Source organism: Carcharodon carcharias, chromosome 4 (assembly GCF_017639515.1).
Source record: "Carcharodon carcharias isolate sCarCar2 chromosome 4, sCarCar2.pri, whole genome shotgun sequence".
In the NCBI taxonomy this organism is placed as follows: domain Eukaryota; kingdom Metazoa; phylum Chordata; class Chondrichthyes; order Lamniformes; family Lamnidae; genus Carcharodon; species Carcharodon carcharias.
In genome coordinates this window covers 59,722,986-59,735,575 of record NC_054470.1, presented here as the reverse complement: position 1 = coordinate 59,735,575, position 12,590 = coordinate 59,722,986, and the positions used below count along the sequence as shown (strand labels likewise).

Genomic DNA, 12,590 nt, shown 5'->3' with positions numbered 1-12,590 from the left:
CCAGGTACCTTCCCTGGTGGACCGTCCCCCTCAGATATGCCTGGCTTTTTCCCCTTTCAAGATTCACCAATGAATTCACCAAACAATCACATAAGGTCCTAGTAAAATTATTGTGCCCATTGTTGACATCTGGTTACAAATATCATCCAATAAAAATGCAGTATGGGCCATTAATATTAAGAGCAGCAACAATATAATGCAGTGTTAGTTTGTGTGCACCCTATAGGTGATCCCACCATGACTATTAAACAAACCAGAGAGTGCACATTTTATCTTAACAGCATTATGCAATATTGTTAATTTGGCATGAAAACATCCCATTAGTTATTCAAAATAATGTGCAGACGATAACACTGATTTCAGTGGCTGCCTCGTTAGCATATTGTATTGTCACCTTACACAGTGACAGTAAATTCATAAGCAGAATACTGCAGATGCTGGAAATTGGAACTAAAAAACAAAAATGCTGGACAAACTCAGCAGGCCAGGCAGCAGCTGTGGAGAGAAACAGTTAACATTTTGGGTTGATGACCTTTCATTAGAACAGTAAATTCATATTTGGGGGATAGATTCAACACTTACAATCCAGATTGCAAGAACACCTTTCAGATTTTGTTTTATATATTTCAACTATCTGTTCTGTTTCAAAAAGAAAGACCATCTCCATGCTGAAGCTCACATTGTTTCATTGTGGGGGAGTTGGAGAAGGGAGGGGAGGAAGAGAGGGGTCGTTCCCATTCACTTCCTGCTGCCTGAGCTCCCCCCTCCCTCTTGGGGCAGGAGCGGCCAATGAGGTGGCTCACTGTTTCACCTCTGCCTGTCAAACCCGCCATGTCGCTGATGAGATGGGGCCACAGAGAGAGAGAGAAGCCAAGCGGAACCATACTCTGCTGTCACTGGAGAGGGTAGGAAGGATGAGTTGCTGAGGATACATATTCTATCCATTCTACAGGAACCCCACCCCAGCTTAGCTACCTTGGCAAACCGACTCTGGGTTTCCATTCCACAGCTGTCACTGTGCTCACAGCCTCCCTCTCACACTGGGACCAGAAGATAAAGGGAGTGGGGGTGTCCAAGGCCCCAGGATTGTCTACCCGGAGCCAGACACTGCCCTGTGTTCGGGCTGCCACTCATGGAGCCTCTCCTCTGCTGCTTCGATCCCACTCCAGCATTTCCTCTCTTGCCTCTTTCCCCACTTACACACTCCTATCTTTTTTTTTATTTGTTCATGGGATGTGGGTGTCACTGGCTAGGCCAGCATTTATTGCCCATCCCTAATTGCCCTTGTTCAGGGGGCATTTTAAGAGTTAACCTCATTGCTGTGGATCTGGAGTCACATGTAGGCCAGACCAGGTAAGGATGGCAGATTTCCTTCCGTAAAGGACATTAGTGAACCAGATGGGTTTTTATGACAATGGACAGTGGTTTTGTGGTCATCATTAGACTTTTAATTCCAGACTTTTACTGAATTCAAATTCCACAATCTTCCATGATGGGATTTGAACCCTGGTGGCAGAGCATTACCCTGGGTCTCTGGATTACCGGCCCAGTGATACCATTACGCCACTGCCTCCTCTATCTGTAACAGTTCCTGGTTGTTTGAGGAGCTGGCACAAAAGAGGAGTTGAGGCCTGGGGCAGATCAGCCATGATCTTATTGAATGGCGGGGCAGGCTTGAGGGGCCGAATGGCCTACTCCTGCTCCTATTTCTTATGTTATGCTGCATACTGTTAACTTTGCTCAGGAGTTCAAAGGCTCCCAAGTCCTGCCCTGTCTCCATCTCGCTAGCTGACACAGTAGAGTCAGTATTCTATTGGAATATTAAAATAACCCCTTCACTGAGTTTATGGATGTCACCAACTGCAGTTTCAACTGCATCAGTACCTGGATGGGGTCAGTACTTTACCCAACATATCTATGTCCACAATTTAATATTTGGGTGCACTGAACTCTCTCTCACCTTGATCAGGGTGAGACATTCCCAACTGACCCCTCATTCAAGTCTACATAGGTCTTGTGGTTGCATTGAGGACAGCCCAGGTTCAGGCTGTTTGAGCTACACTGTAGCAGTTTGAGATACCTCCCACCTCTGATAGGCTGTGCACTCTCCACCCTTGATCCTTGTTGGTTGCACAGATGAGAATACAGCAGCATTGTATCCTTGATTAAGTATGTGCCCAAAATTGCTAGATTACCACTCTGCCACCAGAAGTGAGAAAGGGAGAGATCTCTGTCTGCCAGGTGCCAGGCAGTTGATGACATCCATAAACTCAGTGAAGGGGTTATTTTAATATTCCAACAGAATACTGACTCTTCTGTGTCAGCTAGCGAGATGGAGACAGGGCAGGACTTGGGAGCCTTTGAACTCCTGAGCAAAGTTAACAGTATGCAGCATAACATAAGAAATAGGAGCAGGAGTAGGCCATTCGGCCCCTCAAGCCTGCCCCGCCATTCAATAAGATCATGGCTGATCTGCCCCAGGCCTCAACTCCTCTTTTGTGCCAGCTCCTCACAGCCGTCAACTCCCCATTATTTCAAAAATTCTATCTACCTCCTCTTTAAATACTCTGTGATCTAGCTTCCACAACTTTGAGGCAGAGAATTCCAGACATTCACTACCCTCAGAGAAGAAATTCCTTCGCATCTCAGTTTTAAATGAGTGACCTCTTCTTCTGTCACTATGTCCCCTAGTTTGAGACTCCCCCACTAGTGCAAACATCTTCTCAACATCTACCATGTCAAATCCCCTCAGAATCTTGTACGTTTCAATAAGATCAACCCTCATTCTTCTAAACTCTAATGAATAAATGCCTAACCAGTTTAGCTGTTCTTGATAAGTCAACCCCTTGATGCCAGGAATCAACCTAGTGAATTTCTTTTGAACTCCAAGCCAGTATATCCTTTCTTAAATACGGAAACCAAAACTACACAGTACTCCAGGTGCGTCCTCACCAACACCCTGTACAGTTGTAACAACACTTCCCAATTTTTAAACTCCAACCCCCTAGCAATACAGGCCAAAATTCTGTTAACCTTCTTAATTACTTGCTGCACCTGCATGCTAACTTTTTGTGTTTCATGCACAAGAATGCCCAGATCCCTCTGTGCTGCACTTTTTTGGAGCCTCGTTTCATTTAAATAATAGTCTGCCTTTTGATTCTTCCTACCAAAGTGCATGACTTCACACTTTCCTACATTAAACTCCATCTGCCAAGCTTTTGCCCACACACAACCTGTCTATATCCCCTTGCAGATTCCTTATGTCCCTCATCACAACGTGCCCTCCCAACTATTTTTGTATCGTCAGCAAATTTGGATATATTACGCTCTGCCCCCTCCTCCAAATCATTAATGTAGATAGTAAATAATTGAGGCCCTAGGACTGATCTTTGTTGCACTCCACTAGTTACATCTTTCCAACCTGAAAAAGACCCATTAATCCCGACTCTTGTCTTCTGGATTATTTCTCCAGCAAAATGCAATAAATGAAGGATAGCTACCTGATACAAGTTAGGTGCATCAAATCAAGCCTAGTTACTTAGAGAATTGGGGACTCCAGGTGTGATTGATAGGGGAATGGCCCTATCATTTCCATTCTGGCTGGGACTTAACATCACATAATATGGATCCTTTAATATTGGGGAAGAGGGCACCTGTCTGCAGAAAATCAAAATAGCACCTTATCATTCCAATAGGCAAATGTCCTTAACAGGTCAAATCTTTCAGAAAAAGAATGGCTACTTGCCAACAGGGGATCAGATGCCCTGCAGTCTGCAGGATTTTTAGCCCTCAGGGATTGATTGCCTCTACATATCCCCCTCTGCCTCTCCCCCTCTCCCTCCTTATGCCCCCCAACCCCTTGCTTTTGTCTGATTCCTTCATGCTTCCTTTGCCCTCAGCCCCTTCTCACTCTCGTTGTCTCTCTCTGCGCCCCTCCACTTTTATAAAAAATGCTGAACTTGCTCTTCACCGACATGGAGCAGAACCTTACCTTAATTGGTCTACTTGGTATTTATTCAGCATTATGTTAAGGAATGCATGTCCAGTACTGAAACTCCCAGATATCCCCTTCATATGTTTTTTAAAATGAAATTGTTCATTCATGGGATGTGAGCGTTGCTGGCTAGGCCAGTATTTATTGCCCATTCCTAATCACCCTTGAGAAGATGGTGGTGAACTGCTGTCTTGAACTGCCGCAGTCCATGTGGTGTAGGTACACCCACAGTGCTGTCAGGGAGGGAGTCCCAGAATTTTGATCCAGCGACAGTTAAGGAACAGCGATATATTTCCAAGTCAGAATGGTGAGTGGCTTGGAGCAGAACTTCCAGGTGCTGGTATTCCCATGTATCTGCTGCTCTTGTCCTTCTAGATGGCGGGGTCATGGGTTTAGAAGATGCTGTTGAAGGAGCCTTGGTGAATTCCTGCAATGCATCTTGTAGATAGTACACACTGCTGCTACTGTGTGTCGATGGTGGAGTGAGTGAATGTTTGTGGAAGGGGTGCTAATCAAGTGGGCTGCTTTGTCCTGGATGGTGTCAAGCTTCTTGAGTGTTGTTGGATCTGCACTCATCCAGGCAAGTGGAAAATATTCCATCACAGTCCTGACTAGTGCCTTGTAGATGGTGGACAGGCTTTGGGGAATCAGGAGGTGAGTTAACCATCACAGGATTCCTAGCTTCTTACCTGCTGTAATAGCCACAGTATTTATATGACTAGTCCAGTTCAGTTTTTGGTCAATGTTTACCCCCAGGATGCTGACAGTGGGGAATTTAGCATTGGTCATGCAATTGAATGTCAAGGGGCGATGGTTGGATTCTCTCTTGTTGGAGATGGCCATTGCCTGGCACTTGTGTGGCGCAGATGCTACTTGCCACTTGTCAGCCCAAGCCTGGATGCTGCATTTGGACACAGACTGCTTCAGTATCTGAGGAGTCACAAATGGTGCTGAACATTGTGCAATCATCAATGAACATCCCCACTTCTGACATCATGATGGAAGGATGGTCATTGATGAAACAGCTGAAGATGGTTGTGCCTAGGACATTACCCTGAGGAATTCCTGCAGTGATGTCCTGGAACTGAGATGATCCACAACCACCTTCCTAGATATGACTCCAACCAGCAGAGAGTTTTCCCCCAATTCCCATTGACTCCAATTTCGCTGGAGTTCCAGCTCTTTTGTTCATGTTTGAACCCAGGCTGTAATGAGGTCAGGAGCTGAGTGGCCCTGGCAGAACCCACACTGAGCATCTGTGAGCAGATTATTGCTAAGCAAGTGCCGCTTGATAGCACTGTTGATGACCCCTTCCGTCACTTTACTGATGATCGAGAGTAGACTGATGTGGTGGTAATTGGCTGGGTTAGATTTGTCCTGCTTTTTGTGTACAGGACATACATGGACAATTTTCCCCATTGCTGGGTAGATGCCAGTGTTGTAGCTGTACTGGCACAGCTTTGCTAAGGGCGTAGCAAGGTCTGGAGCACAAGTCTTCAATACTATTACCCAAATGTTGTCAGGTTCCATAACCTTTGCTGTATCCAGTACCTTCAGCTGTTTCTTGATGATATGTAGCGTGAATCGAATTGGTTGAAGACTGGCATCCATGATTCTGGGGACCTCTGGAGGAAGCCGAGATGAATCATCCACTCCGCACTTCTGGCTGAAGATTGTAGCAAGTGCTTCAGCCTTATCTTTTGCACTGATGGGCTCCCCCATCATTGAGGATGGGGTTATTTGTGGAGCCTTCGCCTCCAGTAAGTTGTTTAATTGTCCACCACCATTCACGATTGGATGTGACTGGACTGCAGAGCTTAAACCTGATCCATTGGCTGTGGAATTGCTTAGTTCTGTTTATCACTTGCTGCTTGTGTTGTTTGGCATGCAAGTAGCCCTGTGTTATAGCTTCAATAGGTTGACACCTCATTTTTAGGTATGCCTGGTGTTGCTCCTGCCATGCCCTCCTGCATTCTTCGTTAAACCAGGGTTGATCCCCTGGCTTGGCAGTAATGACAGGGCGGGGGATATGCCGGGCCATGAGGTTACAGATTGAGGTTGAGTACAATTCTGCTGATGGCCCACAGCATCTCATGGATGCCCAGCTTTGAGTTGCTAGATCTGTTTAGATCTGTTCAAAATGTATCCCATTTAGCACAGTGGTAGTGCCACACAACATGATGGAGGCTATTCTCAATGTGAAGATGGGACCTTGGCCTGGATTTTCCAGCCCTGTGATGGTGGGACCCACTGTGAGCAAGGTGGTGCCCCAGCCAGAAGTCCAATGACTTATGGCGGGACCGGAAGATCGCGGCAGCGGATGGGTGCAGAAAATCTCGCTGCTTGTCTCCACAAAAAATATGCGGTGGTCACTCCTACTGATACTGTCATGGATAGATGCATCTGCGGCAGGCAGGTTGGTGAGGATGAGGTCGAATATGTTTTTCCCTCTTGTTGATTCCCTCGCCGCCTGCTGCAGACCCAGTCTAGCAGCTATGCCATTTAGGACTCTGATATTTCGGTCTGTCTTGGTGCTACCAAGACATACTTGGTAATTGACATTGAAGTCCCCCACCTAGAGCACATTTTGCACTCTTGCCACCCTCTTCCAAGTGGCATTCAACATGGAGGAGTACGATTCATCAGCTGAGGAAGGGTGGGTGGGGGTGCGTGGTAGTACGTGGTAATCAACAGCGGGTTTCCTTGCTCATTTTTGACCTGATGCCATGAGACACAATGGGGTCTGGAGTCGATGTATACCACTGTGCCACCACCTCTGCAGCAGGGAAAGTGATGGTGGAGTCTGAGACATTATCTGTAAGGTATGATTTTGTGAGTATGACTATGTCAGGCTGTTGCCTGACTAGTCTGTGAGACAGCTCCCCCAGTTTTGGCACTCGCCCCCAGGTGTTAGTAAGGAGGACTTTGCAGTTGTCATTTCCAGTGCCTAGGTCGATGCAGGGCGGTCTGCCCGGTTCCACCCCTTTTAGACTTTTTAATAAATTGACACAACTGAGTGGCTTGTTGGACCATTTCAGAGGGCAGTTAAGAGTCAACCACATTGCTGTGGGTCTGGAGTCACATGTAGGCCAGACCAGGTAAGGACAGCAGATTTCCTTCCCGAAAGGCCATTAATGAACCAGATGGGTTTTTACATCAACAGTGGTTTCATGAACTTCACGACGGTGTTTTCAGTAAATTTAGTTTTCACCAGAGCATTATCCTGGCTCTCTGGATTATCCGTTCAGCGACAATACAACGATGCCACACCATTTACATATACACATACAATGCAAAAATACGTGTTCTGAATCGATTGAAAGCTTTGAACCAGATTGTGTATGTGCTGATGAATGACATGTTTCCTATGGATGTTATGTAATAATATCATTAAGCTCTATTAGATCAGATGCAGCATATTTAAATTCAGAGTAAGGGCTCCCTCTTGTTTGGCCCAGTAATGTATTTGGAATTTGCCAAGTCAAAAAAACACGTGAGGCAAGCGATAAAGGATAGAGTTTAAATTCTGAGTTTTATTAACTCAAAAAAAACCATCCTCAAGATTTTTGCCAAAAGTGTAAGCTTTGTATCTCGTGTCCTAAATTCCCCATTATCACAGTCATCTTCCATTGCCTTAGGGACGTTGGTGTAGTGGCTAAATGTCATTTCACTGTCAGGAACCTGAAATATGAGTTTTGTGTCCCGGTGTCTTGTCAGGAGTTGTACCACAGCTCAATTCTTTCTTGGCCTTACACTAAAACATTCAGCCCCATGCCCTTCCCGAGATAAAATTGCAGCACTGTAAATAGAAACACTGCTCCTCTCTCAAGCGATTCAACTTGGCTATCTTCCTATTAAAACAATGGCAGAGGAGGAGGAGAATCGCTGTCAGACCAGAGAGCACTGCAGATTGCCCAGGATCAGCTCTCTCTCTCTGCTCGGCCTCACTCAACAACAACAATATTTGCAATAATGATCCCAGGCCCCCCCAAAGCCCCCGGGCCCTGGTGTTTTGCACCTTGTGCAACCCCCTCTCCTGGGCCCTGCATTTTACACTTTGCCTAGTTTCACATTCTGTTGAACTCAACAGTGTAAAATCAGATAGGTGAAGAATAGGCGCCCGTCCTGAACCCACCCATTTCCTATCGAGTGGATTAGGGTAAAATTATCCCCATACTTTAACTATTGATGCAGCTGCTGGACCTTTTATAATGGGATGAATTGTTTGTTGTTTAATCAGGTGCTAATTTAGTATTTTGCTTCTGAAATCTAGTAGAATGAAGCATTGTTAAAAGCTTGCTTTTATCTCCCAGCAAGTATATTCTTACAATACTGGCACATTCATGTGTGCGGGTGTATTTGTTTAGAATATGGAATTGTTTTGAAAAATAATGAACACCAGACATTGATTGCGAGGTAGTAATCAGATTGAGAAGTTCAGAAAATGATACAACCCAGTTTTCTGTCATTATTTCCCGTCACTTGTTGTTCATATTAAATTGAATGCAGTACAAAATATAAATGAGGCAAGAGAAGGTTAATTATTCTGTTGTTTTGTCAGTTTTTGTGCTGGTTGTGACTATTGATCTGGATGCAAATTATCAGTACACTCTGTGGCTTAAATTGTTCCATGTTAGACGGTCAATTAATATTTGCCCCCTCACTGATGAGATCCTAAATAACTTGCAAATAGCACAGGCCTGGGTCAGTTGCGTAAGGGTAAGGTGATTTACTATCGAGTTCTGATATTATTTGGAAGAGAGATCCAAGTACATGAATATCTGATAGTTTGATTTCACTGCTCTGTGATTTACTTGTACTCAATTATTTGACAGGCAGAGGGAACTCTTAGTACAGCCTGGGGGCTTCATGAACCACCACATCTTAGAACAGTATTCTGCTAGTTTGAAAATCTGATCAACAGAGATTAAAGCTGCGAATCATGATTAGGTACAACCTCAACAACTGGATTATCAGGATGTTAGTTAAAGTGATCTTTGAGTTTGTGGTTCCTTGATGGCTTGATATTCTAAACAAGGCAGGCGGCAGAATCTGGCAGACCCCTCCCCGGGAAGGTTGCAGCTTTGATCACTGATCTGTGATGGCTTAACTGACGGTCTTGGATGGTTGGTGGTGGTGGATGAGGTGAGGGGAGGGGCGCATTGTAATTGGCCACAGCCGCTGGGTGAGAGGAAGGAATTAACCAGATTTTTCACGACAGATTGTGATCCACCAGCTGCTCCCTTACTGGAAAATGCACATGTGGGTGTCGGTTAAGGATGGAATTAGGCTCGATCATCACATCCTCACCCCACCCACCGCCTCGCCACAGCTAAATCGAAAGGAAAAAAATGTAAACTTACTTAACCACCCTATCAAATCTTCAGGATGTTTCGAAATGCTTTTGAGCTGCAGTCACTTTTTTAATGTAGGGAAAACATAGAAGCTAATTTACACACAGCAGGACTCCATAAACAGCAAAAGATCAATGACCAGTTAACATATTTTTGTTGGTGTTGGTTAGAATTACATTCCAGAACTTTCTGCCATTGCTCAGATATGAAGAGTATGCATCTTGATTGAGGTACTGTAGAGTTCCTAACATCCTCAGAACCCCAGGAAGCAGTCAACACGTTGAGTAATGAAAAGGAGAGAAGAGAAGCTTGACAGATAAGGTTGTATGATATGTAATGTAAAATTTGTCCCAGAAGCAGAAAATTATCTCATAAGATTTAGGCGGTGTTTTTCACAGTTCAAGAGGGAATTGTATGGCAATTTCACAATTGCATTTTCATTAAAATCCTATTGACTTCACAATTCTCATACTGGTTTATGACCTCCTCCACTTCCTAATTCCACCCCACCTTTTGTAACTTTCTCCAGCCCTGTTTGTATTCTATACTGTTCCAATTTGTTTACTGTACTTCCTCCCTGGCCATGCCCCAGTCCCAGCCTCTCATTGTATGTGGAGTCTTCAGAAGCCTTGCCTCCATGTTTTGGAACTCTCTTCCTGATGAAATCTCTCCCATCTTCAAAACCCCTTAAAACAGTCTTCCATCTTTATTTTTTACTCCTCCACGGATTTGACCTCTGGCTGTGAAGTGCCAAGTACCTTAGGGTGTATAACTACCACTTGCTGGGGCTACATGGATGTTGGGCATCCTTCTGTACTTCAGCCAAGAGGCCTGAGACTCTTCATACATGAGCACAAGCAGCAGGTGTTATGAACAATGACAGACAAAGGACCCTGTAGCCTGTCAAGCCTGCCCCACAGAAAGGTGATACTGTGTGCATCACAATATATCCACTCCTCACTCTTGGTACGCTTGGCAACTGACAACACCAAAACTAGATTCACTGTTACAAATGTACATTTTCTTGGATTTGGTGACAGAAGAAAAGGCTCTTAAAATATACTGAGATAGAATGCGATACTGCCACCATTGCTAATTATGGTAATGCCATTTGAGAAGAAGTTCTTTGAACAGATTAAATGATGAAAATTTGTGATTACTTGTAAATATATATAGTTGGATAGTTGTACTGTATAATGCCATGGCTGTTACTGAATAGACAGGTAATCTTGGGTTGTCACTTAGTTATTTTGTTATTTAAAATGACTGATTAGAAGTACCAATTTTTATATTCTTTCACTGGATGTGGGCGTCGCTGACTAGGGCAGCATTTATTGCCCCCATCCCTAATTGTCCTTGAGAAGAAATTAGACTATGCTTACAGGACCACGAATACCAGGGTCTAATTGGTAAGTGAGACTGAAGATTGGGAGTATTTCTTTCCAGTACAGAATATAAATATCCAGTGAAACCAGTTAATGTTTCAATGAACTGCTTTTTTAAAAAAAATGGCTAATATCTGATTCGGAATGGTATTGAAGGCTGTGGTGGTAAATTCAGACATGTTGTATGAAATGTTACATATGATATGTCGCCTACTCTGATTCTGCCTGGAACATTGTCACTCGCATGCTGCAATTGTGAAGTGGACCTGGTTACAATTGAGTAATATTTATTGTGGTGTTACATTTACATCTTTGAGCCTCTACTTGATTGTCTTTGGAGTTCATAGAAATGTCTGGGTTTCTTTTGGAATTTTGCCTGTGTTTATTCATCTGCTTTGGAAGGTTGAGTAATTAGTTAGAATTCTTGACAGATTAATGCTGCACAAGTAACCCACTCTGTGGCCTGGTTACAAATCATGTTTAGACTACATACCACTGAAAATCAGATGTAAACTCTGAGCTTGCAATCAATTGTCTCTCAACTTCATCAAAAACAAGCTGTTTTCTAGGGTAAACTGCTGGTTAATGATCTGTGCAATAAAGTACCACTTATTGACTGTAGGAGTGGAACTTACTGCTGGTTTTATTGACGCAGAAACCAACCAGAGCAACTGCAGTAATAAAACAAGTATTTATTATGTGTGATTTTGCACAGTATAAAGGTTTGTGTGCAATGTTTAACCTAGTATTTCTGCTAAATTGGGTAACTCCCTAATAAAAATGCTGATACATTTGCGAGAAACTGCAAAATAACCTGACCTACTGTTATGTCGAATATGTCTGGATGCAATAAGCTTATACTTTATTAATATTAAACAGTCATTATCAAACAATTACTGTCTCCCAATGTTTTAGAACTTATCAATTCACTATATTGTAAAAATTTGGTTGTTAAACTGTAATCTATTTTTCATTTTTAGAATATGTGTGCTCTTATTTCACTTAGTCAGACGTTGAAAAATATGCATCTTTGTGCTGATTAATTAACCCTGGTACCCTTAAACAATCCAATTGGACCAGTCGCACCTTGGGAGATGGTTTTAGGTTAAGTTGTGCCTTTTATCTTTCATGCAATGTAACTAGTGTCCTCTTCTGTTTCGCATAGCTACGCTGCTGGCACTGCGATTTTTGCCTGAGTACAGGAAGAAAGCCATCTGGACTCGCGCATATGGATGGTAGCTGCCAATTTTTTGACGGCTAATCTGATCAGTTTTAAGCAGGGGCCTGCCTTCGCCAGCAAGCTAAGACTCCACCGATGGAAAGGAAGTGCCAACGTGATAACGCACTCACGCAGCAAGAAGCCAAATGTATTACAAAGCCTTGAAAGACAAGCTGTTAGCTACTGACAATGCATAAGTGGCTGTAGAACTTGCATGTCTATCACATACCACCTCTATGTCAGAGATATCTTATGCTATTTGTTTACAGAAACAAATCACCTCAAACAGTGCATAGAGCTACAATTATATTAATGTGATTTGTTACATTCTTGAAGGTATCACTAATGTATAAGGAATACATTTAAAGGCAGACGCATTTATCTCACGGGTTGAAGTTTTGTTCCCTGACCCTTTAAGATTTGAATGCCCTTTAAAGTATTGAACAAATAGCTTCTGTAAGAGTGTGTTGTGGTTCTAACCATTTCATGCCAGCATTTTGTTGGCTACAAAAAAGAAATGCCACTGCAAATCAGATTGATGAAATAAAAACATTCATTTATGTCCAGAAACTGGTAAATTTGAAGCTTTTGTGTGAATGTTGATTCAAACTATGATTAAAAGCTGTTTCATCCTGAAA

At 43.4% G+C, this 12,590-nt stretch overlaps 1 protein-coding gene across 6 annotated transcripts in view; it reads left to right on the top strand.

Annotated features, from left to right (window-relative positions):
* The window catches only part of focad (focadhesin), a 246,608-nt gene extending 234,018 nt beyond the window's left edge, over nucleotides 1–12,590 (top strand). For all 6 annotated transcript variants that reach the window (XM_041186298.1, XM_041186297.1, XM_041186293.1 and 3 more), the window contains one exon: nucleotides 11,899–12,590. In XM_041186298.1, the coding sequence (XP_041042232.1) occupies nucleotides 11,899–11,972 (74 nt within the window). In that variant the 3' untranslated portion in view covers nucleotides 11,973–12,590. The remainder of the gene's footprint in view (nucleotides 1–11,898) is intronic.